At 54.2% G+C, this 26800-nt stretch overlaps 1 protein-coding gene across 1 annotated transcript in view; it reads left to right on the forward strand.

Moving 5' to 3' along the window:
- Positions 1-26800, forward strand: part of SDK1 (sidekick cell adhesion molecule 1) — a gene marked incomplete at both ends in the record, with an annotated part of 817684 nt that overhangs the window by 680075 nt on the left and 110809 nt on the right. Inside the window, 3 exons of the mRNA XM_082858150.1 lie at positions 847-945; positions 6956-7147; positions 9941-10062. Of these exons, the coding sequence (XP_082714276.1) occupies positions 847-945; positions 6956-7147; positions 9941-10062 (413 nt within the window). The remainder of the gene's footprint in view (positions 1-846; positions 946-6955; positions 7148-9940; positions 10063-26800) is intronic.

Consider the following 26800-nt stretch of genomic DNA (forward strand, 5'->3'; position numbering starts at 1 on the left):
TAACTGACAACTAGTAACGATAGCAGCCAACGTCCATCAGCATTTCTGTGGTGTCAGGACAGGCTAAGCGCTTCCGTGTTTTATTCCATTCCTTCTCACGATTACCTTGCAGAGTGAGTCATTTTTCTTTTCCCCATTTCACAGATGAGCAAACTAAGGCTTAGAGAGCTTAAGTAATGCACAGCCAGCAAGCAGAGGGGCCAGGCTTGAACCCCGCTGAGCCCAGCGTTAAATCGCAGCTCCGCCACTCTGCCCTCCTGCACTAGGAGGGGCTACGGTCAGGGAAACTCCAGGGAAACATGCCGTTTTGCTGGAAATTTCTCGCGCCCGCCCTGCCCCTGGGGCCCCTGGGGAGAGTGAGTAAGGGTTGCGGCCTGGAATTCTGGATCAGGTCGGCAGGCATCGCCCTGCAGCCAGGTGTGGCCGGGACTGCCTCTGGGCCAGGGCTCCGGGCTCTGTCCCCACACAAGCCAGACACATGACACGGCTGCAAAGGCCTCTGGGGATGCCGGTGCACGCGGTTGCTTTCAGGATCCAGCCACCTGGTTGTTCCAATTAGATCAGATCAGGAGAAAGACAGAGAAGGGATTGTGTCTGCCTCTCCTGCTGCCGGTCTCTGCAGTTCTTGGTGAGGCCGGGATGAGGCCGAGTGAAATAATTTATGTGACCATAGCCGGGTCACCTCCAACACCTCGGACTCCCTGTCCCTTCTGGGTTTTCTCTGACATTTCCTGTGGGCTCTGGCCCAGCTCCCTGCCCCCTTCCACAGTGAGAACGTTCCACACAAATCTGACCAGAGAGTATTGGGCTGTCTTGCTAACAGACGTCTCTGTGTTTAATTGCTAGAACCCGGAGCTGTGGGACACCTGAGTTTCACGGAGATCTTGGACACGTCTCTCAAGGTCAGCTGGCAGGAGCCCCTGGAGAAAAACGGCATCGTTACAGGTAAGGGTCTCAGTCTTCAGGTAGAGGAGGAACACGTTTGCCCCAACACAGAGCGATGGACCCAGCCCCAAGCAGCGCGGCTGGCAGCGCACGGGTGCCTGCGGCCCCTGCAGGGTGACTAGCCGCAGGGCGGAGGGCAGAGGGCTAGCTCGCCATCCCCCAGGCGGTGCCCTTTCCCGCCTGGGCTGCAGCCTCAGAGTTTGGAGATTGGCCTCCGCGCCTTATCGGAACAAGCCTCTAGCGCCTCCGGTCGGCAGGAATCCGTGTTTCTGGTGCGTCCTCTCGTGGGCCTTTCTCTCCCTTAGTCCTCACGGCAACTCGGTGAGGCGACTGCTGAGATTACGACTGTTTACAGCTGAGGAGGCTGAGGCCAGGCGGGTGGGGTGACCTTTCCTCAGCAGCTGTGCCCTGGGCGCCCGCCGCCGCGCGCGGCCCCGGTGCCCCAGCCTGCGAGTGGCCAGGCCACGCCCCCGGTGCCAGTGCCAGGCCGCCGGCCCCCTCGGGACCCTCTGGGGACCTCAGGGTGAGCCGCGCCCGGGGACCCAGGGGCGCGGGGCTGGGCACCGGCCGCCTCTCCTCTCCTGCGCGGGGTCTCTGGGGAACAGCTCACCTCTGTAGGGCTGTAATGATTTTATGTTGTAGAAGAGGTTTCTGAAGAACCTCTCAGGTTAAAGCTGAATTTAAAGGCTAGTTTGGGGGAAAAGAATCGCAGACTTGATAAAATCCGCATGGGCTTCGGCCTCAGGGGAGGCTGGGGAGGACCGTGTTCCAGCAGGTTCAGGGCTCCCCTCGCACACCCCTTCCCCCCTCCCCACACGCGGGCGGGCATCGAAACGCCCTCACGGGGCTGCGGGCGAGCCCCGGGGGGCTGCCTGGCGTGATCGGCCCCGGGCGGCCCTTTCCATTCAGTAGACAGCACTTGAAACGTCCCGCCGCCACGAGGCGTTCTCACAGCGCAGGCCCCACCGCTCTGGCAGCCCTTCCTGGGGACTTCACGTCTGTCTGCTGGTGACCCCTCGGGAGCCGGAGCTGTGCCCGCCCCTCAGCGACTGGCCAGGTGGTCCAGCCGACCACCGAAGCCCCTGGGGTCCCTCGTGAGCCCCGTGGCCCAGGAAGCGTGCTCACGCCGGCTGCGTGGTCAAGAAAACTGTCCGGGAGTGAGCCGTGTGGACCAGGGGCGATCGGCCGTCCCCGGCCTGGCCACAGGGTCAGAGTCCCCTTCCTCCCGCCCTGTGTCCTGGGTGGCAGCACCACCTGTGGGCGCCTCCCGCGTGCAGGCCCCCTTAGCGTTCCAGCTCTTGTTTACTTTCCGAACGACCAGGCAAGGCGGATCTCCTAACCCCGTCTGAGACCCTGAGCGATAATGTCCCAGGGTCACGCGGCCAGCAGGTGGCCAAGCCAGGACAGGGATGTCACGTCCTCTCCTCCACGTCATCAACGCCTGGACGCGGGTTCGACCCGCGCGGCGCACCCCAGCCCAGAGCGTCCCTGTCTCGGGTCCTTGCTCTCGGTGACGCGCTGGGTCCCTCGCCACGCCGCAGGCCAGAGAAACACCCGGCGGTTCTGCTTGCCAGGTGGTCAGGTGCACACAACTTAGTAAGTATTTCTATCCTAGCTCCTTAATAGCCGTTTGAAAAGAGAAGACACATCAATTGAAAGAAAAGAATATTTGCATTTCCTTCTCAAATAACCAGTTAGTTCCTGATGGGACGTGTGCGCCCCCAGGTCCTGCCCAGCTTCTCCAACTTGGAATCAGAGTGGACCTGCCTGCCGAAGCTCCTGTTCCACGTCGGTTTTCACATTGTTCCTGTGTCCTTATCACAGCCACCACCAAAAACTCAGCTTTGCAAACACAGGGTGCGTCCAAAGGCGTGCGGCGCGCGCTGATCCTGAACTGTGACCCGCTCGAGCTGGAGGGCGGCGGGGGCCCCCAGACACGGGCGGGGGGCCAGCACCACTCTCCCTGCAGTGCCCCGGGGGACCGTGTTCCTGCACGAAACTCCCCCTTGCTCTCCTGTTACTCAGGAAACCTCCCAGCGTCAGCCCCGCCCACTGCTTACCTGCTGGGTGCCCTCTACTCACCTGGACTCGACCAGACCCCCTCACAGAGTGGAGTCCTCGGGTCCAGATGGTACCTGAGAACTGACGCCGCCTCTGACCCTCACTGTTAAATGAAGTAAATTTACGAATCTAGTTCTGCCCTCGAGAAGCTGATGTTTTGAAATACCCACTTTAAATAATGTTAAGTCCAGGAACGGGGAAAAGTCACTATTGAAACTGGACCTAAAAACCCCAATGTGTTGCACGTTCTGAGGTCTCCGTAGTAGAGGACTGCAGTGCTGAGTACGTAATGAAGAAGCCCTCCTGTGGCCAGGAGCGGAAGGAATTAAACCAGGCGGGTGCCGGGGCGGAGGAGGGAGGTTGCAGACAGCAGGATGTCACTTTAAGGTACACAAAGGGAGGAAAGCAGACTAGTGAGAGGGAAGGCAAACCCAGAAGCAAACGCTTAGCAGGAGGCCCTACCACCTGGAAGCAAAAGGCCTTGGAGCTCAGGCCCCTCGGGGACCATCTGTGGCTGAATTAGAGTGAATTAGAGCCGTACCTACTGCTGATTTCAGAGGGGGCTGAGGGGGGGGAGAGGCAGGCCATTCACCTCCGTCAGCTCAGGCTTCAGGGTTCACCTAAGTGTGCTGCGTTTCAGAAATCCGGCCAGGACCCCTCGGTGGACGCACTCCCCGGCGGCAGGCAGGCCTTGCCCCCTTACAGACACACCCTCAGCCCCACCCTGCCCTTGGGGAGCACCGAGGTCTCCCCTCCAGTTTCCAGTCTTGAAGGAGCCCCCCGGGCGTCATCACCCGAGGGGAGCCGACATCCCCAGGCTGAGCGGCGGCACCAGTACTCCCGATGGGTGGTCCCCCGTCACGCCAGCTAATAGAGCTTAACGAACCCAATTTCGTGTTTTATTAAACAAATACCTGTAGTTACAGGCAGCAGCCATTGTTTATTGTGGAACTCGGCCTTCGCAGCGCGGGCTGTTCAGAGCTGGGTCGCGCTGCCCCTGGGCTGGGAGCGAGTACGCGGTGGCAGCTCTGAGGGTCTGGGCCGGAGCTGCAGGCAGACGCTCCGCTCTCCTGTCTCGGGGCCGCGTTGTCCCACCACGTCTGGCCTGTGCCGTCGCCTTTCCCGCCCACCCTGTACGATGGGCTGCGGGGGAAGAGGGCCTCCCCAGAGGGGGGAGCCCGGCGGTGGTCACCTGCCAGGGACCCCTGCCCTCCGTGGGGCTCTCCCTGCCCTGGACGCTCTGCCCGGACACGCAGGGCGGCGCTCCCCAGGTTGACTGGGTTTCCCGTGGGGCACACCGGCAGCACCCCAGAGGCCTTTTCCAGGCTGGAGGGAGAGAATTTTACCAAGTATAGCAAAAGAAAATCCGTGTTTGTGGGCAGACCTGGCCTCCAAAAGCCCCTTTCAGGAAACGTCCGCAGGGGACCAGCGACCGTCCCTCTGCGCCCGAGGCCGTTAGAGCAGCTGCCGGGCAGCATGACGTCGGTCCCGCGTGCGGGCCGCTCTGTGTGCAGAGCTCCTGGGTGCCGGGAGCTCCCCTGTGCTGCCGGAAGGAGAGGCGAGCGGCAGGGCCGCCGGGCTCACGCGCGAATTGCCCACGAGCGCTCCCTGTAAATTCCAGCGTCCTCCTGTCTCCCTGCGTGAGCTCTGGTCTGTGAGGGCCGGGATGCAGGCAGACAGCCTGGGGTTGGATGCACTGCCCTCTCGCAGAGAGTTCACGCCGGATCCACGCAGAATTAGTTCTGAAGCTCCTCCGGTCGCTAGTCTCGGTTGGGCAGCTGTTTGGAGCAGGTAGGGCGCCAGCTGGAGGCCCGGCCCCTGGCTGGGGGCCCCCCCGTTCCTGCACCGGAGCCAGAGGGACACTCACGGCCAGGACGGCCCGCTCGGGGCCTTGCCCACCGCACGCCCCCGCGTGGTCCCTCTGTGCGCCGCCTCCAGGCCAGCTCCCTCTCTGTGCTCGTGTTTGTCACACCCTTTCCTGAGCACACGGGCGTCTTCAGTCGTCCGTTGGGTGGTGTTTGTAGCCACGACGGCAGCACACTGGAGTGTCGGTTTTGATGCCAGGAGATCCTAGTAATTCTCTTCTGCTAAAGGTGTTGTAATTGCTGTGCTTGGGCTCCAGGTTGCCGTGCAGAACAAAAGGCTATATTTTAGGAAATTTTGATGAAGAACAGCTTTTAAACACATAAAATTGTCCGACAGACAAGGTTGTGACATTAACAACATACACGACGGCAAGCGTGTATGACAACATAACGACAGCCTTCTCCTCCTGTGCGTTCAGGGAAGACCCCGAGTGTCATCTCTCCATGTAGAGATTTATCAGGCTAACCCGCCAAGGCCGGGGCTGGCTTCCAGGTTTGCATGTCAGGACTTCGAGGGCAGGTCGTGTGGAAGGAGGCTCCGTGGAGGGTGAAGAGCCTGGGCCGCTTCCAGCCAGTCCAGGAACCTCTGGTGGCACAGGCTTCCTCCTTTGTAAGGTAGGGGTCGTGATGGTCCAGCCTCAGGGCTCTGGCACGAGGTTGAGCGAATTAATGCAGGTGAAGTGCTCAGAGCATCACAGGAACATCATAAATACTCTGTGGATTTGAAGTTATTAATCCTCACTGCCCTGAAGGTTTCTCTTTTTTCAATTGTACAATCAGTTCCAAAGATCTGAACTGGCCAAAAAGACAGAACGGGTTGATGTTAGGGCATCGTGGTGTTCGTGCCGGCCCACTGAGAATGCGGGAAGCCAGGAGGTCAGGACCTCCTCCCGGGAGGAGGGAGGTTCTAAGGTCCGGAGTTGGCAGATGGTGAGTGGTTGGCCCCCCGAGAGGCGGCTGGAGCCGCGGGCCTAGTGGGCTTTAGCGGTCCCCGCGGGCCAGGAGCGCAGCTAGGGGCTTCCGACGTGTGGCAGGGACCCCTGCTTCCTCCACTGCCGGGTGCCCCGTCTGCCCCACCCTAGCACAGGAGCCCCCCAGCACACAGAGGTCGCCAGGCTGTGGGACAGCAGACAGGCAGCGGCTTCTGACATTAAAATTTGATTGTTTTCAAAACACTGAGGTCCCGGGACGCTCTCCTCTAAATTCTTGTTTACCTGCGAGTGAGAGTTTCTCACTCTGTTTATTGCTTTCATCAGAGGGAGAGGAACGAGAAGACGCCTCCCAGTGCCTCTGTCTCCCCAGTTTATCGGCCGGGAAGACGGAAGAACAGGCGTTTTCAGGGCTCTGCCTTTGGCCCCGGGAGCGCCCTCCATCTCCACCTCCCTCTTTAGGAGACACTCTTAAATGTTCTCTAATCACAGAAGCCCCCTCTAAGGGCGCTGACCCAGGGGCTGGCAGGGTCTTTTTTCTCTGAGCCCCAAACTGCAATGGCTGAATAAGTTGTGATCATGAGGCCCCGCCGGACGACCCGAGTGCGGAGGAGACCAGATGTCGCTCGGAAAACAGGCTCGAAGGGGAAGGCAGAGCTGGAAGCGACACTCGTGCCCTGGGGGAGAGAAACTTTAAGGCAAAAAGTGTTTTCTCAGTCGTTTTGTAAAGGGAAAAGTGGCAGTGTTTCCACAAATTAGTTGCAAGCCAGGAGCAAGCTGCGGGTTCAGGGACCGTGCGGTGAAAATATCAGCCTCTAAAGATGGAAATGCGGATGAAGCTCGTCTATCATTTGACGAGAGAAGGTTGCCCCGAGCACCGCAGGCTGCCAGCCAGCCCGCAGCCCCCTCCGTCCACGCGCCGGGGACCGAGCGCGCCGAGATCCCAGCCCCGTCCTCCTGCCGCCCCTGTGGGTCCAGCGGCCGGATGGAGGGGCCCAGCCCGGGGTCTCGTTTCCGGGGCTGTGGACTCGCAGTGGACTTCAGTGGGCCCGGCCGAGCTCCCGGCTCTTGCTCAGGTTCTCCGAGATAAACGGGCGGCCCAGCCTCTGTCCCCGGGACCCCGGGACTCACCCTGTGCCCTCGCTTGTGTTCCAGGCTACCAGATCTCCTGGGAGGTGTACGGGAAGAGCGACTCGCGGATGGAGCGCACTCTCAACAGCTCGACGCACGAGTATAAGATCCAAGGGCTGTCCTCTCTCACCACCTACACCATCGACGTGGCGGCCCTCACCGCCGTGGGCGCTGGCCTGGCCACCTCGTCCACTATCTCTTCCGGGGTGCCCCCAGGTCAGTGCGCTCGGGCCCTGGCGTCCCCGCTGCCGCGTTTCCCTGGGCCGTTTCTCACGCTCGGAGTTGATGGGCATCTTTTGTGCAGAAGCCCCTGGGGGCCTTTAAGAGGGGTGTCAGCTCCTGGCTCGGATGGCCGGGGGTCAGTGAACGTTACACTTAAGACCAGGAAGCACAAAACTGCATTCACGCAACAAAAGAGTGAAAATGTGGGTTTGAGGGAAGGAGTGAGGAGAAGGTAGGCGGCGGGAAAAGGCACGGGGGGAGGGGAGCGAGGAAGGGGCGTGAAGGGTGAAGAGTCTGTCCACACACAGCAGGGCCGACGGGACCCTGCTCGCGGGGCTTTCTGGAAGTCAGCGTCTCCTCCTAAACGTTCACCCTCATCCAGCTTTGGAAATTGCACTCAACTTCTTCTCTCCACAGTTTATGTTTAAAATGAAAGTGTTTTTCACAAAATACGTGTGGGTGTGAGAGGATGTCATGGGGCCATCCGTTCAGTCCTGTAATTAAAGCCAGAAGTCTCTTGCTCTTTGAAAAGGTCAGTTGGCCTCGTTTTGGTCTTTGAGGAAAAAAGCACAGCGGCTTTGCTCATCAGGCCCGGAAAGGCTGAAGCCAGCATCTACCCCCATCGCACCCTCCACGCCCAGTTAGGGTTTCGTAACCTAATTATTTTCTTGGAAGCGTGGCACACCACACGGGACCCGAAGAGAATACAAAACAAATAAAATGTGTACAGTTTTTAAAACTCCCCAGAGGAATAACCGCCTCTCCACACAGGGACTGTGTTCGGGAGAAGCCGTGGGGTGGTAGAGAAGGAGGGAGTGTATCCTGTCCTCTGAGCGCTGTGACCCCACGGGGCCCTTTCTGCCTTCCTGGCCGTCTGGGGAGCCTGGAGCCCGCAGCGTCCCGGAGCAAGGCTTCCTGTCTACTGACAAGCAGTCACCACTGCCCTCCCTCTCAGGCAGTGATGCTTCTAGCGCTGTCCTGAGCATCAGATGAGGGCCTCCCCCCGATCAGTGCTGGCTCCACTCCCGCGTGGCCGACTCCCGGGTCTGGGGTGAGACTGCAGAGCCTGCAGTGGAACAAGCCCCAGGTGGCACCCACACTGCTGGTCGGGGGCCACACCTGAGGCAATCCGATGTTTTTTTAAAGATATTTTCAAAATACACGTATCCTTTCTTAAGAAAGAAGTCCTTGGCTTCCAGAGAGATTCAGTTATTCTGCGTAAACAGCCAGCTGCCAAGCACACATTTAAAATGTTGTTAGTGCTTTAGTAACCAGTGACGAGGAGATGACGACGGCACGTGATTTCATCTGTTAGACACGGCTGACCTACAGCGGCCGGGGTAACGCCGGGGGCACGTCCCTGTGCGTGACCAGGTTGTTCCCTTGACGGCTTGGACACCGTCCAACCGGGGCTGGGAAGTGGGCGAGCTGACCTCACCTCCGCCCCCAGCGTGACCGTGACCAGCTCTGCCCTGGACGCAGAGAAGCGCTGGAGGGGACACGGGCCCGGCTGTGCCAAGTGAACCTGATACCCAGGCTCGGGGGAGGCCGCGGGGCTGCTGTTGCTTCCCTGACGGTTCGGGTCACCTGTAGCCGGGGGTCCACCCGAGGCAGGCCGAGCAAAATCACGTGATGACGATCCCTTTGGGGGCTGTGTTCCGTTTGCCGCGCTTAAAGCTTACATCCATCAACGACTGAAGAACCAGCTAAAGAATGCAGAGAGCGGAGAAATATGCAAAGAAGAGTCACTTGTCCTTCGATTTAAATATTTTCCTCTTCAAATTCATTAGACGTGATGTGGAAAGGACCCTCGAGAGCCTAGCGACGCTGCCTGTGCAAATACTGAACTGATCACCAAAGAGGTCTTATTGTCCCTGTGCGAGACCTGGTCTTAAATACCCCAAACACGGGCGAGTTCAGAAGCTGTTCCTCAGATACGGCGCGGCCTGAGAGCCTTTCTCCTGCCCGCACTGCATCTTTTTCGCTTTCATTTCATCCTGCTGTCTTTCTCTAGAGTTTTTGCATCGCCCAATAACGTAAGAGCTCTCATTTTGAACTCACGGTATCTCACTTCTGAGTGGGACGGGCTCCTTGGGGGGAGTGGGCAACCCGCCTGTGTTCAGCAAGGAGGCTTAGCCGCAGGCGGCCTGAGACGGGGGAGCCTCGTGCAGAGCCCACCCGCCCCTCGTTTAGCTGCCAGAGCAACCGAGCACCGGCAGAGCGGGAAGGGTTCTGCGCTCTCACCTGAATCCAGTTGTCTTGGAAACCAGAGCCAGGAAGCCTGCGGCTCAGGACCTGCACACCTCCCCACGTCAAGCTGCCTGGAGACGCACGGGGTGCACGCTCCCCCCGCCTCTTTCGAAGGCGTCAAGGTCATTGTCAGAGGGAGGAGGGACGGTCGGTCCTTTGGGTTCTTTGAGGATCCTGGAAGAACCACCTTCGTCCATCCTTTCTTCACTCAACAAGTGTCTACTGATCCACCTGCTGTTCAGGGAGATGATGAGTGAGACGTGACCCGACCTTCATGGTTTGTCATCTGGGAGCCACATTCACAGGTCTCAGTGACACGGCACGTGGCCTGCGGCCTGACGGGCCACCCCGTTGGAGTGGCAGTCATGCTGTGAGCACATTCCTGGAGAGCTGTGCTTCTCACCTTCGTGGTTGTGAAAACAAACCCTGTTCTGATATAAAGGCGTTTTGGAGCTGTTTACTTGCTGATATGTTGATACCCTTCCTACGCTGTGACGGAATTGAAACCTCCACCTTTCCCCTCTCGTTTATCTCCAGAGCTCCCTGGTGCCCCATCCAATCTGGTCATTTCCAACATCAGCCCTCGCTCAGCCACCCTGCAGTTCCGACCCGGCTATGACGGGAAGACGTCCATCTCCAGGTGGATCGTGGAGGGACAGGTATGGTCTCCTTGAAGCCGAGAGTTGCAGTTTCCACAGAGTAACACTGGGGCCTAAAGTTGAGAGACGGTTGACTGATGCCTTTGCAGAGTGATGAGTCCGTAGCTGGAGCTGCCTCTGGGTAGTTTGGGACGTGGTGATGTTTGGAGGAGGAGAACCAGAGACTGGAGGCGGCTGGGATGCCGGGGTTAGGGTGTGGGAAGATGGGGGAAAGCGGGATGTTAGGCTGGGCTCTTACTGGAGGGTGGGAGAAGTGATCATGGGGTGAGCATTCAAGTTGTGGTTCAATATATGGTAAGTTCCCCCAGTTTGATGGCATCGTTGGTTGAGATTCTCCTTTTAATTCTATGTCACAATTCGCTACCGAACAGACTAAGAGGATCGTTTGGTACAACTTTCCTCTCGGATGAAGGAATGAATGAATATGCATTTACTCAGCAGTGTCTGTAGAGCGTGTTTATTTCCAGGCACTATGCTAGGCACGGGGGGCACAGTGGTAAACAAAAACAGACAAAGTCTGTGCCGTAAAGGAGGAAGGTCCTCTCTCAGGAGAAGGACCCTCAGGTTGCTGGGAGAGGAACATGCGCTCTACCTGTGAGGACGGCAGGGGTGCCGGATGGCTGGAGTGAGGGCGTGTAGGGAAGAGCCGGGGGCAGGTCACGGGGAGCCTGAGGGTCGACCTTAGGGAGAACTTTGCCTCTGACTCAAAGCACGATAGCAAGATAGCAAGCACCACAGGGCTCGTGCGTCAAAGGGGGGGTCACAGGGGCCTCGGTGAATCCCACCCACCCAGAAGCGCCTTGTTCTGAGAGCTGAGAAAACAGACAAAGACCCGCACGACGGGGGTGGTAAAGTTTCCAAACAGTTATTGTCCGTAGGAAAACCCTAGCGATTTTCGTGACTGTGCTTGTGCTCTGCTGCAAGACAATTCGCTCTTGGAAACTGGCCATAAATCAGGGCACGGATTCCATCTACGTCTTCAAAACTTTCATTGAGCAACTGTTTCCAGAAACCTCTGCAGGATTCTGACAATGGGAACCAGCTATCTGGAACTGATCAATCAATGGGGCTGGAACAATTATTTACGTAGGAAAAAAATCACCGTATGCCCCTACCTCCCATCAAACTGAAGAAATAAATCCCCTGGAAATGAAAACCAAAAGAAGAAAAGCGAACTCTAAAACGCATCGAAGAAAATCAAGGTGAAAAATTGTGGGATCTCCTGGAAACCAGTCCTGGCGTCTCAGAGTCGGCCAGATGGAGCCGGGCGAGTGCTCGGAGGGACACAGAAGCCGAGAGTCTGTCCTTAGCGTCACTGGACAGCAGTACAGCTGGGCACGGTGAACGCCAAGGACACAAACTCCGAGGGCTTCCGAGTGGGAGTCAGGCCAGGCGGGGCCACAGGAGTGGAGATGCCCACCCCTCCATGGCTCAACTCAAGATCTGCGTCTTGCGCTTCCAGAGCCGGACCTGGGAGCGTCCACACTCCTTCTGCCCTGGGTTCTGTTCGCCAGGACAGTCGCGGGCTCCAGGCAGCCGCAGGGGGTCTGGGAAGGGTCCTTCCTTCTGTCTGTCCGAGGAGAGGAAGCGATGGGGGAACACATAGCACTTCTCTCCACACTACGTTTGCTTCGTGCTTCTGTCCCACAACTGACCTATTTATATTTTTAATCTAAAACATTTTAAACATACCCAAAAGGAAGCAGCATGATCTAATGAGCTCCCACACACACCCATCACCCAGGCTTGTCTCTTCTCTTATCTAGATCCATCTAGTCCTACTTTTTATTGTTGCTGGAGTGTTTGGGGGTTTTGTTTTCAATTAAAAGAAATTTTACTGAAGTATATCATCTATTCATACTATTACATTATTTTCAATTGTACAACATAGCGATTCAATGTTTTTATAGATTATACTCCATTTAAAGTTATTACAAAATATTGGTTATATTCACTGTGCTATACATTAAATCCTTATATCTTATTTATTTCATGCCTATTAGTTTGCACCTTTTCTTTTTAAATTGAAGTATAGCTGCTGTACAATATTATATAAGTTACAGGTGTACAGTATAGTTATTCACAATCTTTAAAGGTTGTCCTCCATTTACAGTTATTATAAAATATTGGCTCTATTCCCCGTGTGGTACAACACATCCTGGAGCTTAGTTTGTGCCTCGTACTCCCCTGCCCCACATGCCCCCCCTTCCCTCTCTCCACTGGTGACCCCTGCGTATCTCAGACCACACGTCATTTTATTCCCACGTATTCAGCACTGAATGGGCACAAATTTCACAAGCACAGTGTTGAGCAAGAGAAGCCACACTCGTGATTTGAGTCCACAGGTACAAAGTCCCAGAGAAGAAAACATCATCTTTGGCGTTAGAGCACTGGTCCCCTCTGGGGTCTTGCACGGGAAGGCTCTGGAACGTTGGGAATGTTGTCTCTCGGTCTGGATCTGGGTTGCACACCTGTTCTCATCCTGTGCACTTGTCTTCCTTCGATACCTTTACGTTAAGCTATGGATGCATTTTCTCATAACGAGAATGCCATTATCACACCTGACAAAATTCATAAACATTCCTTAATATCATCTAATAATCAGGACCATTCCCATTTCCCCAGATTTCCCGAAAGCGTCTCTTTACTGTGGCTTTGATGAGAACAGGATCCACACAGAGTTCACATTATGCATTTGGTTGTCGTGTCTCTTAAATCATTTTTTAAAACATTTTAGCAGCTTTTTCAAGGTGTAGTTGGCATATAATAAACTTGACATTTCTAGAGTATACAGTCTGTTAAGTTTTGACCCAGGCGTGCATGTCTGTATGCCTGTAAGGCCCTCGCCACAGTCTAGATAGTGAGCAGGCCCATCGGCCCCACAAGCTAGCTCCCTTGCGCCCTTTGCAATCCTCCCTAGCACCCCTCAAGCCCACCCTGTCCCCGCCCACCACTCAGCTGCCTTCTGCCACCAGAGATGTTGCCCTTTTCACCCGGAGCCCCTTCTGTTCCCCTGCCACTGCCTTGTTACAAACCCCAGTCCCCTGTCCCATGGAATGCCCTCCATCGGAGAAGCATCTCCCATCTGCATCCTTGTAGTGTCACTTCACGTGTCCCCCTGCCCCCGTGTTTCCTGTAAACAGGAAGCTCATTCTAAAACCTCCATTGGATCGTTCCCACGTTGTCGTGGTCACTGTGGTGGAGAGCGATTCCTGGGCGGGGCTGGGGGCTTCATACGGCGGCACATCAGGACACATGGGGTCTCGGGACCCCCCTCTAGGGAACGTAGTGACACCGCACGATCGGCAGCCTGGTCCCTGCCTTGTCCTCCCGTCAGCTTCGTATCCAGTGGTCTCACCCATCGGTGACCCTTGCCTGAATTCAGTGTTATCTACAGATACTCAAAAGGGCAACTTTCTATCCGTCTTTCTGCATTTAGTAGCCGGAGCTCTGAGAAGCAGCGCTACCCTCCTCCCTCAGGTCAGGTCGTTACCCTGAACACAGGAAGGCAGGGCGTTGCAGAGTGGGGAACCGGCTCCCAGTCACTCCCAACGTGAACAGGTTTTTCTTTCTTCCTTCTTTGCCCTGCTCTCTCTTTTCCTGAGTGTCAGTAGGACAGGACGGGTTTTCTTGTGTCTTCAGTCTGTTTCAGTCACCTACAGTCATCATTCCTTTTGAACCTAACACTGACCCATCTTGGCCCGTGGGCAGCCCTTCATGTTCTAGGTGTTTTGACCTCACGATAACTGATCTTGGATGATTTCCTTGTTTCCTGATGCAGGGGCATTTCCCGGGAGCATCTTGCGCCTTCGAGCGCCGAGCTGAAGCTCAAACTGAGCCGCCGCTGCCTGGTTTCGTTTAGCGTCAAATCGTATTTAAAGGCCGTAATCTGGGCACTAAGGGGAGGGGAGGGTGCTCATTGCTGCTGACTGGTCATTGTTTCTAGAATTTTCCAGCGGATAGAGAGAGGAAATGCACGTGTTTGGAAACATCGTGAGTTCGTACTGATATTTCCAATTCAAATTTAAGATTACTTAACTTTGAATTTACGTTTTCAGTAACTTTTATACTAAAAGTGTGCTTTCTAGAAATATTAACAAAATTGCTTATTTTCTTTATCCTGTTATTCTATAAAGAGTTTCAAAATTGCAATGTCCATGATATTGCTAAGGAGCCTGCTGAATGCCACTTATTTGTCGTTAGACCGTATTACCCTGAGAATGTGCAGTCAAAATACTGAGTCTAAATTCTTCTCTGTGTGTTTCTATCGCCAGCCTAATACAGATTAGCTTCATTCATTTCAGTGTCTTTGTTTTGTTCTTTTGCTTCAATTTTTAGAGATTGCTTTCTTTAAATACCATTTGTACTTTTTTTTTTTTTTTTTTTTTTTTTTTTTTGCGATACGCGGGCCTCTCACTGTTGTGGTCTTTCCCGCTGCGGGGCACAGGCTCCGGACGCGCAGGCTCAGCGGCCATGGCTCACGGGCCCAGCCGCTCCGCGGCATGTGGCATCTTCCCGGACCGGGGCACGAACCTGTGTCCCCTGCATCGGCAGGCGGACTCTCAACCACTGCGCCACCAGGGAAGCCCTTAAAATTTAATTTACTTTTGAGCACGTAACTCATTTGCATGATCTCAAAGTCAGAACTACTAGTTGTGTTCAGGGAAGTTTGTGTTCGTCGTTCTCCCTTTATGCTGTTGCCTCTCTCCCCAGAAGCCCCACAGTAGGTTTCTGGCTGGTCCTCTTTTGTCTTTTGCAGCGTTAGCAGTACACGTACCCGTGTCCCCCTTCCGTATGCAGAAGGTGCTTTGCTTTCTTCAGTTGAGGACACGTGAACATCACATGCCTGGCGTGTGGTCTTCCCTTGTGTGGACGTGCAAGTTTGTGTGTTCAGCTAGTCCTCTGGACCCCTGGGGTGTGCGTTCCTCTCCTGCTGCTGCCACAACGAACAGCCAAAACCCAGTGGCTGGAACAACACAAGTGTGTTATCTCACAGCTTTGGGCTCCGTGGGCTGAAGTCCAGGTGTGGGCAGGCTGCGTTCCTGTCCGGAGGCTCTGGAAGGCCACCGTCTCCTGCTCTTTCAGGCTGTTGCCGGTGGTCCTAGGACCGAGCTGGCTGTCACCATCCCCAGCTTGTACGGCCACCACGTCCCTCCCTCCACCTTCAGAGCCAGGCATGGCGGGTAGGTCCTTCCCAGGCTTCAACTGTCTCCTTCTGTCTCATCCCTCTGACCCACTCTGCTGCCCCACTCTCGCACTTTCCGGGACCCACCCCTGTAATCCAGGATAATCTCCCTATTTCAAGGCTCTTGACCTTAATCACGTCTGCAAAATCCCTTCTGTGCGGAGTAACTACCCACAGGTCCCAGGGATTAAGGTGTGGACACCTGGGGGGTGGTTGGGAGGATGCCTGCAGGGGGCATTATTCTACCTAAAGGTGCTTTCAGCCTTTTGCATACGCAGTTTGTACTTTTGCCACTGAATCTTTGGGATAGATTCCTAGGAACGGGATTTCAAGATCAAGCAATGAATGTATATGTAAATTTCCTAGACATTACCAAATCCCTCTGCTATAGGTTGTACATTTTGCATTTCCATCAGCAATATATATAATTTGTTGCCACGCCAGAAAAAATTGAAGTCTAATTTATCAATCTTCTCTTGCAAGGTTTTGCACTTCAAGTCTTAGATAGAAAGCTTTTCCTCCTTCTCAGGTTAACAAGGAATTCACCCAATTGGTTTACTACCAGTTCTGTGGTTTCATGTTTGCATTTAGGTCTCCATCCATTTGGAATTTGTTCTTTTGTATGGAGTGAGGTATGAGTCCATCTTTTATCACTTTGCAAATAGCTGTGCAATTGTCCCCAGAACATCTATTAAAAAGTCCGTTTTTTCCTCCTGATTTGTAGTATTAAATTCCCATATGCACTTGGGTCTGTTTCTGAACTGTTTATTCTGTTCTATTAGTCAGGCTGTTGGTGCTCTAACTCTACACTGTTTAATTAGAGAGGCTTTAAAATTTGTTTTAATGTCTGGTAAGGTCTTCCCAATCCCCACCAACATACACGCATGCACACGCACACGCACACTCACACACGCACGCGCACACACACGCACACACACACACGCATGCGTGCACACTGCTTTACTCTCCTTGCTGTTGTCTTATGATATCGTCTTTCTATCCAGGAACATGATACGTCTTTCCATTTGTTTAAACCTACTTCTGTCAGCTCTTTTCTTCCTGGCAAAAGCACTGGGCTATCTATTCCTACCTTCGCCCTGCTCCCAAAAAGGCAGGCAAACTGAGGGGCCATCAGCGTGCCTCAAAAACTGTGATTGGAAAAGTATGGACTGTGCACCAGCGGCCCCGGCCCCCCTTTTTCTTGCCCTCCTTTCCTAGCTCTGTGGTCCTGGACATAATTTAACTTCTGCGCAAGCCCCGGCGTCCTCGTCTGTAAAACAGGGTCAGTAGTGCTGTTGCAAGATGGTCGGGAGGATTAATCAATGTATGTACATTTTGTTACGTTTTCTGACTCTGTTGCTGGCATATAAGATCACAGTTGATTTTTGAATTTTTTTTTTAAATTTAATGAACTCTCCTGTGTTCTAAGTGCCTTTACAAACATTAACTCATTTAAACCTCGTACTGACCGAGAGGAGGCTGCTGTGACCCACTCCTGCAGACAAGACCCGAGGGACTCAGTTAGACGTAACGGCCCCGGACCACACGGCTCAGCCTGGGAGGGGATCCGGCTTGAGCGGCCTGGCCCCTGGCCCACACCTGAGGCTGCAGCTGTGCCACCGCCCGGCCTGGTGTGAGGGCCTCAGGGCCAGAAGCTCTGAGAATGTCTTGTTAGTCTGTTAATTCTTCTGTAGTTTTCTGTAAAGAAGTCACGTCACCTGCTGCTAGTGACAGTTTTATTTCTTCCTTTGAAAGCTTTCTTCCTCTTTTCTGTTTCTTGTTATTTATTGTTCTTAATGGGAGGGCTAGATCGTCCGGGATCATAGTGAACGGGAGCAGCGTTAGGACAACCTTTGTCTTATTACTAACTTTAAAGAAATTCTTTTAAGATTTTATTACCAAGTGTGACATTTACAAGACTTACGGGAGGTTTTGTGTGGGATTCTTGAGGCTTTGCTTTTGCAGGTAGTTTGTATTGGGTTCAGACGATGCTTTTCTAATCCTGGTTTGCTAGGAGGGGTGTTTTTTGCGTTTTTTTTAGGATTAAAAACATCATGAAGAAGTTTACTTTTGTCAAACTGTTCTCTGCATCTACCGAGTTGTTCATGTTTTTTCTTCTTTCATCTGTTGCTGAGATGATTTATGTTGACATTCTAATGTTCGCCCGTCCCAGGGTTCCTGAGATAAACACAATGTGATGTTCATTTGGTTTGCTTTAGTTTGGGTTTAAGATTTTGGTATTCATGTTCGTAGGTGAACTTGGCTTTTCTGGTTGTTGGTTTGGCTTTCAAGACCAAGGGTTCGCTTTCTCACCAGTTTTCATAAATTCGGTTGTGATTGCCCTGAGGGGAGCTGAGAGGGAGGGGTGCTGACGCCCTGGCCTTGCTGGTACAGCCAGGAGCCTCGTGACCATCTTCCTAAGGTAGCCGGCATTCTTCATCCCAGCCGCGGGTCAGTGCAGATTCCAGGACACACCAGCGCTCAGACCCCAGCTCAAATCAATTCGTCAGCATTTCCGGCCGTGGGGTCCACCCTGTTTGTATGGAACTTCCCAGGTGACACGGGGGGTTGAAAAGGTACCACGTTTGCTGCTCTGGTCCTGCCTCGGGGGCCCCGTGCATGGGGCCTGGAGTAGGATGTGTCAGTGATCCGGCCTCTGCCCACGTCTCTTTCCAGAGGTTCCGAGGCTCCGTTCCCCAGGGAGGATGATCTGGGCAGGCTCCTTGCCTTTCCCCAGAGGTGGCCGTGCCCCTCCAGGCCTGCACCTGGTGTCTCAGAGTGGCCAGGGCGGTGCAGGTCCATGGCACGGGGCCCGTGGGCGATGACACAGACACCCCGGCTGTGCAGCTCCTGGGCTGCCGTGCTCACAGCTATCTCACTGCCAGCCTGTAGCCGTTTCTTAAAAGTTTGAGACTGCCCTGAAGTTCATTTTTACCTTTCACCTCGAAAGTATTTCAAAACCACAGAAAAGTTGCAAGAATACTACAAAGAATGACCCTTCACCCAGACACCCTATCCAAGTTTTGTCAGTTGTCCCCAGATGTCCTCGGTAGCAAAAGGATCCAGTCCAGGACCACACATTGCGCCTGGCCGTCCTGTCTCTCCATCCCCCTCACCTGGATTAGTTCCTCAGCCATTCCTGTCATTTCATGACCTCGACAATTTCAGAGATCACAGGCCATTCATTTCCTAGGATATCCCTCAATGCGGATGTGTATATTTCTTCACAATTAGACCCAGATTATGCATTTTTGGTCAGAATGTCACAGAAGCGATGCTGAGTTCTTCACACTGTGTCTTGTTGGGTTTAACGTGATATCGAAATGCCCCATCTTTGGTGGAGTTAATTTTGCTCACTCGATTGAAGTGGAGTCCACCGGGTTTTGTCCACTGTGAAGTTACTTTTCTCCCTTTCGCGATGAATAAGTATTTTGTGGGGAGATACTTCAAGATTATGTGAAAATCTCATTCTCCTTTCCACTCACATCCCTAGTTTGTCATTCTCCGATTATGTTTTACCAGAATTAACTAGTATGATGCGGCACGCACTTGTGACCTTTCTGATTCAATCATTTCTTCTACATTTATTAATTGGACTTTTATCGTTAAAAAACAAAAGAGCTTTCTCTTCTCACTTATTTGTTCATTTATTTGTTTATATCAGTGTGGACTCACGGATTCCCGTTTTATGTAACAGGTTGTAATCCGTTGCTGTCATTGTTTATGGTGACGCTCAAACTTTCCTACATTTGACCCGTGGGGGGCCCTCCAGCCAGCATCTGTGTTCTTTCCACGTGTCCAGTTACTGGGAGTACCTCCTTACTTTCCGGCACAAGATGTTCCTGGATTATCTTATTCTTTTACCTTCCTTCCCAGCCATTCTCCAAGGAAACTTGGATCCTTTCAGTGGACAGTGGTATTTAGAAAGCAAGGTCTGGGCACTAGATGCACTCCTTGCTCCTGGGGTGTCGTAGCTCCCAGGCCCTCTCAGCGCACAGAGCTAGGAGACACACGTGCCCACGTGCGTGCAGGTCTACCTCCAGGTCTGTCTCTATATCTGTCTGCACACACTGAGAAGCAGTAGTTGACAGCAGCACCTCCAAATACAGTTCAGTAGCATCCATTTACTCAGGCTACCCCCCTTTCCCCATTTATACTAGCCCTGCTTTGCTCCCAGTATCCTCATTCTGTTTACTTACTTGCTGAGTCCCCCATGTGAGGCCAGTCCTTTGAGCCGGGTGGACACCTTCTCTGCACAGGTCCGGATAAGCTCCTTTGCCTTGACCTTCTGGAAGGAAGGATGAAGGCCGCCCTAAGACTTTTAACTTGCAAACTTAAGTTATCAAAATCTAAAGTTAACCATTATCTCTCTTCCTCCCAGTGGTACAGGATTCTAAACTTCCTTCATTCCAAGTCATACTTGTGGCTGTGTCCAGTGTTCACTTCTTCCTTGTTTCCTACATCCGCGAAGGCTCCGATGACAATTACCATCTTTTCTTACAGTCAGTGCTTGCTTAGCTTTCACGGCGAGTTTAGCTGCAGCTTCACTTCCCACTCTATTGGCCTCCAGGCACGGACCTTGCTTCCCCTTGCGCCCAGCCATGCATCTGTTATGCGTCTGTTACACTCTGTCCAGCTCTGCTCTGGCTTTGGGGCCGGAGGCTTTTCGGGTTAGCTAGTCTGCCATATCTCCAGAACTGGAAGTCCCTTTGAAATAGTCTTTCTAAAATATTTTAACGTTAGCTCAGCACGTCTAAAAATTCTGGTAGTGGTGCAGACAGTTGGAACTTCAAAACCGAAAAGGTAATTTTTTCTCCTGAAACTCGTTATTTGAACCATTTGTGTTTCAATATTCCTAGAGAGTAAATGTTCATTTATAAAAAGCAGCTTAGTTCCAAACCCCAGGGGTGAGGGTTACAGACGTTTCCTGGCCAAGAGGAGACAGGAGGATGTGTCGGGCATTTCATCACTCGGTGGGTAGGGGCCCGAGCCGATCCCGCCCCAGAGCTGACACGCACGCGGCCCCTGTAACGACTCCTCCTGCCACGTGGACGAGGTGCCCCTTTCCTCCATCCTCTGCCCTGACTCCACCAGCAGGCTGCTACCTGGTTTACGTTGTACTAATCCATTCGCTCGGGCAAGTTCGTTGGAACTGGTTTTCAATCATATACTAAGTTATCCCAAGAAAATATCACAGTGATGTGGCAAAGGTTAGCGTGAACATCCATCCTGGGGCAAACGAATCCTGCTTTTATCTGTGAACGGTTCCTACTAACCTCGAAGGCATATTACAGCAGGGTGTCCATTCAAAAATCAATGAATGGGGGGCTTCCCTGGTGGCGCAGTGGTTGAGAGTCCGCCTGCCGATGCAGGGGACACGGGTTCATGCCCCGGTCCGGGAAGATCCCACATGCCGCGGAGCGACTGGGCCCGTGAGCCACGGCCGCTGAGCCTGCGCATCCGGAGCCTGTGCTCCACAACGGGAGAGGCCACAGCAGTGAGAGGCCCGCGTACCGGAAAAAAAAAAAAAAAAAATCAATGAAGGGGCATCTCTTTAAAGGCCTTGAAAGGCACCTCATTGCTAGGCCAGTGTTCAGTTATCTGCAGACTCAGGGCAGAACATACTTCGACCCGCCCCCATCATCTCCTAAAACACACATGGCCCCGTCCAGGTAGAGAACAGACCTGCAGCCTCTGAGAGATCTTTCCTTGTGCCACCCTCCTGGCCTCATCACATTCCATGCATCGTCCTCTGACTCACCCCCAGGAGGGGCCACAGACAAGGTCCCTGAGGACATGTGGCACGAAGAACGACACTGTCAGTGACACAGACAGTGCAAGCTTTGGGGCCAGAGAGCCTGGGCCTTGAACCCCAGCTCTGCCCCTCCCAGCTGTAGAACAGGAATAACGGCACCTGTCTTGCAGGCTGCTGGAGGACTAGAACATTTGTTTATGTTTACGTATCTAAGATGTGCGTGGCTCTGCGTTCTATAGGCATGAGGTACTTTACAAGGAAAATCTCCTCTGAGAAGCCCGTCAGCCCCTCAGGGCAGTGGGAGGCCATGTCCATGTCATGTTGTCCCCCAGGAAGCCTCAGTGCACCACCGCTACTTCTCTGAGGGTGTCTTGGCACATTGCTGGTCCAGGCAGGCTCCGACTTTCCTAGACTCAACACGATGGGACCCTAGAGACCGTGATTGGCACAGGTGATGTCTTCTGGAATATTCCACACCCAATTCCCTTCAAATGGATGCAGGCCACACCCAGGCAGGCGCTCTGTGCTGCAGTGCAGTCCCAGCGTTCGCTCACCCAGTGTCTCACCCAAGAAGCGGTTGTCGCCTCCTGCCCTGTGCCTGGCTGCAGGCTGGGATCCTCGGAGGAGTGAGGTTCGGGGACACGCAGGCCAGCAAGAAGTCGGCCGCTTAGCGATTAATCACGTAGAAAGTGGGCAGGTGATTATAGAGGTTCGCTCAGGGTGCTGGTGGACGCCGAGGAAGGAGGGACGGAGTCCTTCAGGTGGCCGTAGAGGCCCACGAAGGGGGTGACATCTGAGCCCCGTCCCCAGGGACCTCGACAGTTAGCCAGGGCAGAGGACAGCTGAGCAGCCCCCGGGAGCAAGGACTGGGCTCCTGCCAAAACGTTCTGTGGCAGGACGGCGTTTGCTTTCCTCCCCTCTGATGCACGTCTTTGCAGAAAAGTTTCCTTTGAATTCTGACCGTTTGTCGAAGTGCGCTGAGCAGGCTGTGTTCCTGGAGCTGTCATCAGTGAATTATGGAACCAAAGATCCTCATCACTGGAGGAGCCCCTTGAAAGGCCCTGTAATTAGCTGATGCTCAGACGTGGGTTAAAATCTTAAATACCAGGGCTTCCCTGGTGGCGCAGTGGTTGAGAGTCCGCCTGCCGCTGCAGGGGACGCGGGTTCGTGCCCCGGTCCGGGAGGATCCCACATGCCGCGGAGCGGCTGGGCCCGTGAGCCATGGCCGCTGAGCCTGCGCGTCCGGAGCCTGTGCTCCGCAACGGGAGAGGCCACAGCAGTGAGAGGCCCACGTACCGCAAAAAAAAAAAAAAAAAAAAATTAAATAGCAGCTTTTATGGGTATTTCTGGTTCCGTAATGCTTTGCTTAATTAGTAACCTTTGACTGTAGAGTGAACAGAACATCTCCTCCCACACTTTCACGGCGTGCAGTAAAAGGGGCGATTGCAAATGTGACGTCTTTTCCTTTGATCCTGCTTGCCGGCCCGGTGCGTCTGGGAGCCCCGCCGTTCGCGGCTGTTGGCTGTGTCTAATAGCCAAGATAACACCCGGGCTTCTCCAAAGGCTGCTCTGAGCAAGGTTTTCTGTAATGAAGATGCTGGTGGTAGCACTTGGGTGCAGATAAAACTGGTTCCATCCGAAAATGTAAAGAAAAAGCCCATTTAGTGCTTACTTGTGCATAATAGTAGCCATTTTCTTAACAGCCACTGTTTCAGGGAGTGTTATGGGCTAATAAAACGCAGCGTGGGCTGCGGAGTGCTGGTCTCTAGATAACTACAGAGCAGCGGAGGTGGCGGGCCAGTGCCCAGGAGCCGCGGGCGAGGCGCTCACAGATGCCCGAGGTGGCCCAGCAGTGTCTGCGGCAGTGGCATTTGGAGACACACCTTCCGCGGAGAACTTGGGGTGCGGGGTGGAGTGACGCTCTGTCTCCCAAGTACACGTCCCCCCAAGGGACCGGATCAGGGGCTGAAGAGTGGAAGGCCGGGCTTTGTTTCCTTTTCCTTTTGCTGACGTGCTCCCCCGAGAGAAAGCTTTCGGGGTGTATGGGGCCCCGTGTTTCCCCATCATACCTGGTCCAGGCCTCTCCCAGTAAATCTCTCCTGGCGTTGAGTTCTCGGGAAAAACACTTTGTTTTGTCACAGTTGAGGCCCAGGCTGCTGGGCTTGCAGCCAGCACGCTGCCTGGGAGTTCCAGGTTGGGAGCCTTCCTGCCCGTCCAAGGCCTCATCTGTCCCCTCCACGCCTGCACCCACTCCGCACGTGCCAAGGGCCAGTGGGTTCCAGTCCCGAGCTGACCTCTGGGTGCCCCCATGTCCAGCGCGGAGGGAAGAGGGACTCACGGAAGAAACAGGGCACCGGGACCTCACGGCAAGTGAGGGAGAAGCAGACAGCCGTGGGCCTCCGGGAGGCTCCGTTCACGACCCTCCTTTAGAGCGAGGACGGGGAGGTGTGCCCACGTCGGGGGAGCAGCTCTCTGAAACGTTGCTCTCAACGGTCTGCTTTGCTGCGTATGCTTCCCAGTGATTTCTCCTCTTTAACAGTCCATCAAAGCGTTAAATAGCAAGTTGGGAAACATAGAGGCTTAGGAAGACCGGAGGTCCCCTGGAGCAAGACCCTCAGATGCCTGGCTCTGCCCGGGGCCGTCCAGTGTTCCATCCTCAGCTGGGCCCGGCAGTTCGCAGGATGGGGCCAGCTGGGACCTGCCAGGAAGTTACGTGGCCCCAGGAAGGCCGGGGAGGGACAGGCTGACCAGCGAAGACGGTGCCAGAGCGGAAACCGGGCACGTCAGAGAGGAGCCGTCCTCGGCACGAGGCTGCCGGGGGTGTGGGAGACCCGTCGCGCTGCCAAGGGCCACAGGGACGGGGACCTGGCCCACAGAACGAGTCCTGCGGCCTCTCCTGGCCTCGCTCCCTCGGGAAGACGTTGGGAGAGTAACAACGCCTTGAGAGCCTCAGCGTCGGACTCACACTTATTAAGCACTTAGTAAACACAGCACATAATAAAAATACTAAAGCCAAGGCAAATGTTTGGACTCGAAGAGCTGCTCGAGTAGCTGTGGCTCCGAGGAAGGACCGTCCTTGCACTGGGGGTGTTCCTGGCACAGGCCCGTGGAGACAGCGCAGGGTTCAGCCCCGGGGAAACACTGCAGAGTCAAGCCAACCGCCAGGCCAGCCCCAGGCTGGGCCCACCAAGGTCAGCGACCTGCTGGTGCTCAGGACAGGAGGTGCTGGAGTTCCACGCGGGCCTCCGGTCAGAGGAGCAGATGGGCCGCGTCCCCGGTGGGGGCAGCTGGGAAGGAGCAGCTCGTGCAGCCGGAAGCCAGCTGGGCGTCCAGCTGCTGGTGGGAGAGCATAGTCACAGGGAGCCAAAGCCATCCCGCGTCCAGCCGTCCCTGGTCCCCTTTCCCAGCAGAGACCTTCCATCCTTTGTCTGTGTGTCTTCTGCCTCCGACGGTGTGCTCTGTCTCTGGCAGGGTCACAGGCCAGACGCTTTCTATCTCATCACTTCGAGGTCTGGAGTTGGGGGTTCCTGATCGCTAATTCTCTCTCCTCCTTCCCTCCATGTGGGTGGGCATGAGGGCTGTTTGTGGCCCTTCTGATAAGCATCTGTCACCACCATTTCAACTGTAATACGCCTTGACTGTGGTTGAATTTCTTTTTCATAATAGGAAGAAAAAGAGTGACATTTTTTCTGAACAGTCTGTCACAGATGCATAAGAGGGCTGTCACTCCTCTGATGGCTTGTGCAACGATGGCCCAGCCATCTGGGTAGATGTGCCGAGACGGGCCTCAGCTCTGTTCTGGTGTAACGCCTCTGCCTGAGCGCTTAGGTACTGAGGGGGTAGGTGACGGTGAAATATGCACTCGGAGGCTTCAAAGTGTTTACTGTTTGCTTGACTGTCCATAATAACACCCTTACGATGACCTTTCTCTTTTATTTCTCAACTTGCGTAGGAAATCTGGACAAGATGAACGGTTTGAAGTGGCTTTTTTGTTCATTAGTCTGTCAGATCCTTTTAGGTCCTATTATGGGACTTTTAAAAATAAGACAGGAGAAGAAAATACTGCAGCGTAAGTGACAACTCAAGTACAACTGAGGGACGCGTTTTACTACAAATGTCGTTTTCAAAAAATAGAGGTCAATGCACGTGTAAATCACAAGGGTCCAACTAAATTAAATTTTACGAGAGTCATATTTTCCCGTTCTTTTTGAGGACCGCTCAAATTCTTCCATCCTAATTCTCTTGTTGGAATTTTAGATTTGCCAGTATGTTTCATTTTTCTGGTCATTAGGTTTTATACTTGTTTCATTTAGTCATACATTCATCCAGCAAACATTTATTAAGCATCTACTGTCATACAGGTTTCAGGATTCATGCTACATACTAGATTACAAAGATGGAAAACTTTTAGTCCCCACCTCCAGAAACTCACAACCTGGGCGGAAATGTGGGAGGGATGATTGAGATGTAATATGATAATCAATAAAAATGAGGCTTGTGAGAATTGTTATAAAAAATGTTGCCAAGACAGTAGCAGAAAGAAAATGGGTAACAGAATAGGGTAATCAAGGAGGGCTCCATGTAGGAGGTGAACTCTAAGTTGGGCCTTGAAGGATGGATGCACAGTATTTTGATGGGGAGCAGGGCATCCCAAACAGAGAGAATAGCGGAGTGAAAGGCGTGGCACCCGCTGTTTTAAAATGTGAATTTCACTTCTATTCAGGTAGAGTGAGGCCAATGGATCAGGAGACAACTCCCTGAAAAGACCATTTGTTTGTCACAGATCCCAAGAGGAGGGAGCACATGATGCCGGGCAGGGCCACACAGGGAAGCACCAGGGTCTCCCAGGAGGCAGAGGGAGGGGCAGTGTGGACCAGAGACCTCACTGTGGTTTCCGTGGAAGGAGTGGACAAGGCAGGGTGGGCAGGCTGGGGACGGGCTAGTCTGGATCATTCCAGCAGGCTGTGGGGCACAGGCCCGTCCCTGGTTGTCTGGTACCTGCCCTGGGTGATGAGGGCAGGGGGACAGTGGTCCAGAGTGTGGGAGCCCCGTGGAGGAGGGGGTGGAGTGAGGGCTCTGGGTTGGCTGGTTTGCATTGGAAAGGTGTGCTCGCAGGTGAGTTGTTTGTTATCTCTAGGACCCGGCTGCCCTGGGAGGGGCAGTCCCAGCTGGGTCAGCCAGGCCCTGGATGTCAGGGCATGAAATACAGAAACTAGAACTGTGGCTGACACACACGTGGTGAGGGCTGACCAGCTGCATGGTCGGGCCCCGTGTGAGCAGGTGGTGATGGGAGGCAGACCGGAGGGGAGGCAGGAGCCGGTGTGAGCAGCCTGCAGCACCTTTACTAAGGGTGGAGGTTGTTTGTGTCTGAAAACGTCGGCAAGAGCCTCCATCTCCTGGTCTCTGAGCACGGGCCAGGGTGTCTCGGCGCTCCCCACGCTTCACCCCAGCAGAGTCTCCCGACGGGCCTTCACTTCGGAGCCCCAAGGCCAGGTCCCCGCATCACACGAGCATGTGTCGGGCCGGTTCCGGTGTTCCAGTCCCTTTCCCGACCCTCCACACACACCCCGCTCCGTGAGTGATGGGGCCCAATCCTCGCCGGCACTGCAGGGTCTTAGCAAGTGGCACCAAATCCCGCCACGGGGTGCAGGATGGCGTGGGCAGTCCTGTTTGTCCTTGAGAGGCTCTGTGTCTGACGGGAGAGAAGGGACAGACACAGATGCCGTCCCCCCGACACTTGTGACAGACACGGAGGAGGCCAGCCTCGCTGTCGAGGCAGGGAGGAGAGGAGCCAGGGG

The sequence above is a fragment of the Leucopleurus acutus genome (genome assembly GCF_964270905.1).
Source record: "Leucopleurus acutus genome assembly, chromosome: 16".
NCBI classification, from domain to species: domain Eukaryota; kingdom Metazoa; phylum Chordata; class Mammalia; order Artiodactyla; family Delphinidae; genus Leucopleurus; species Leucopleurus acutus.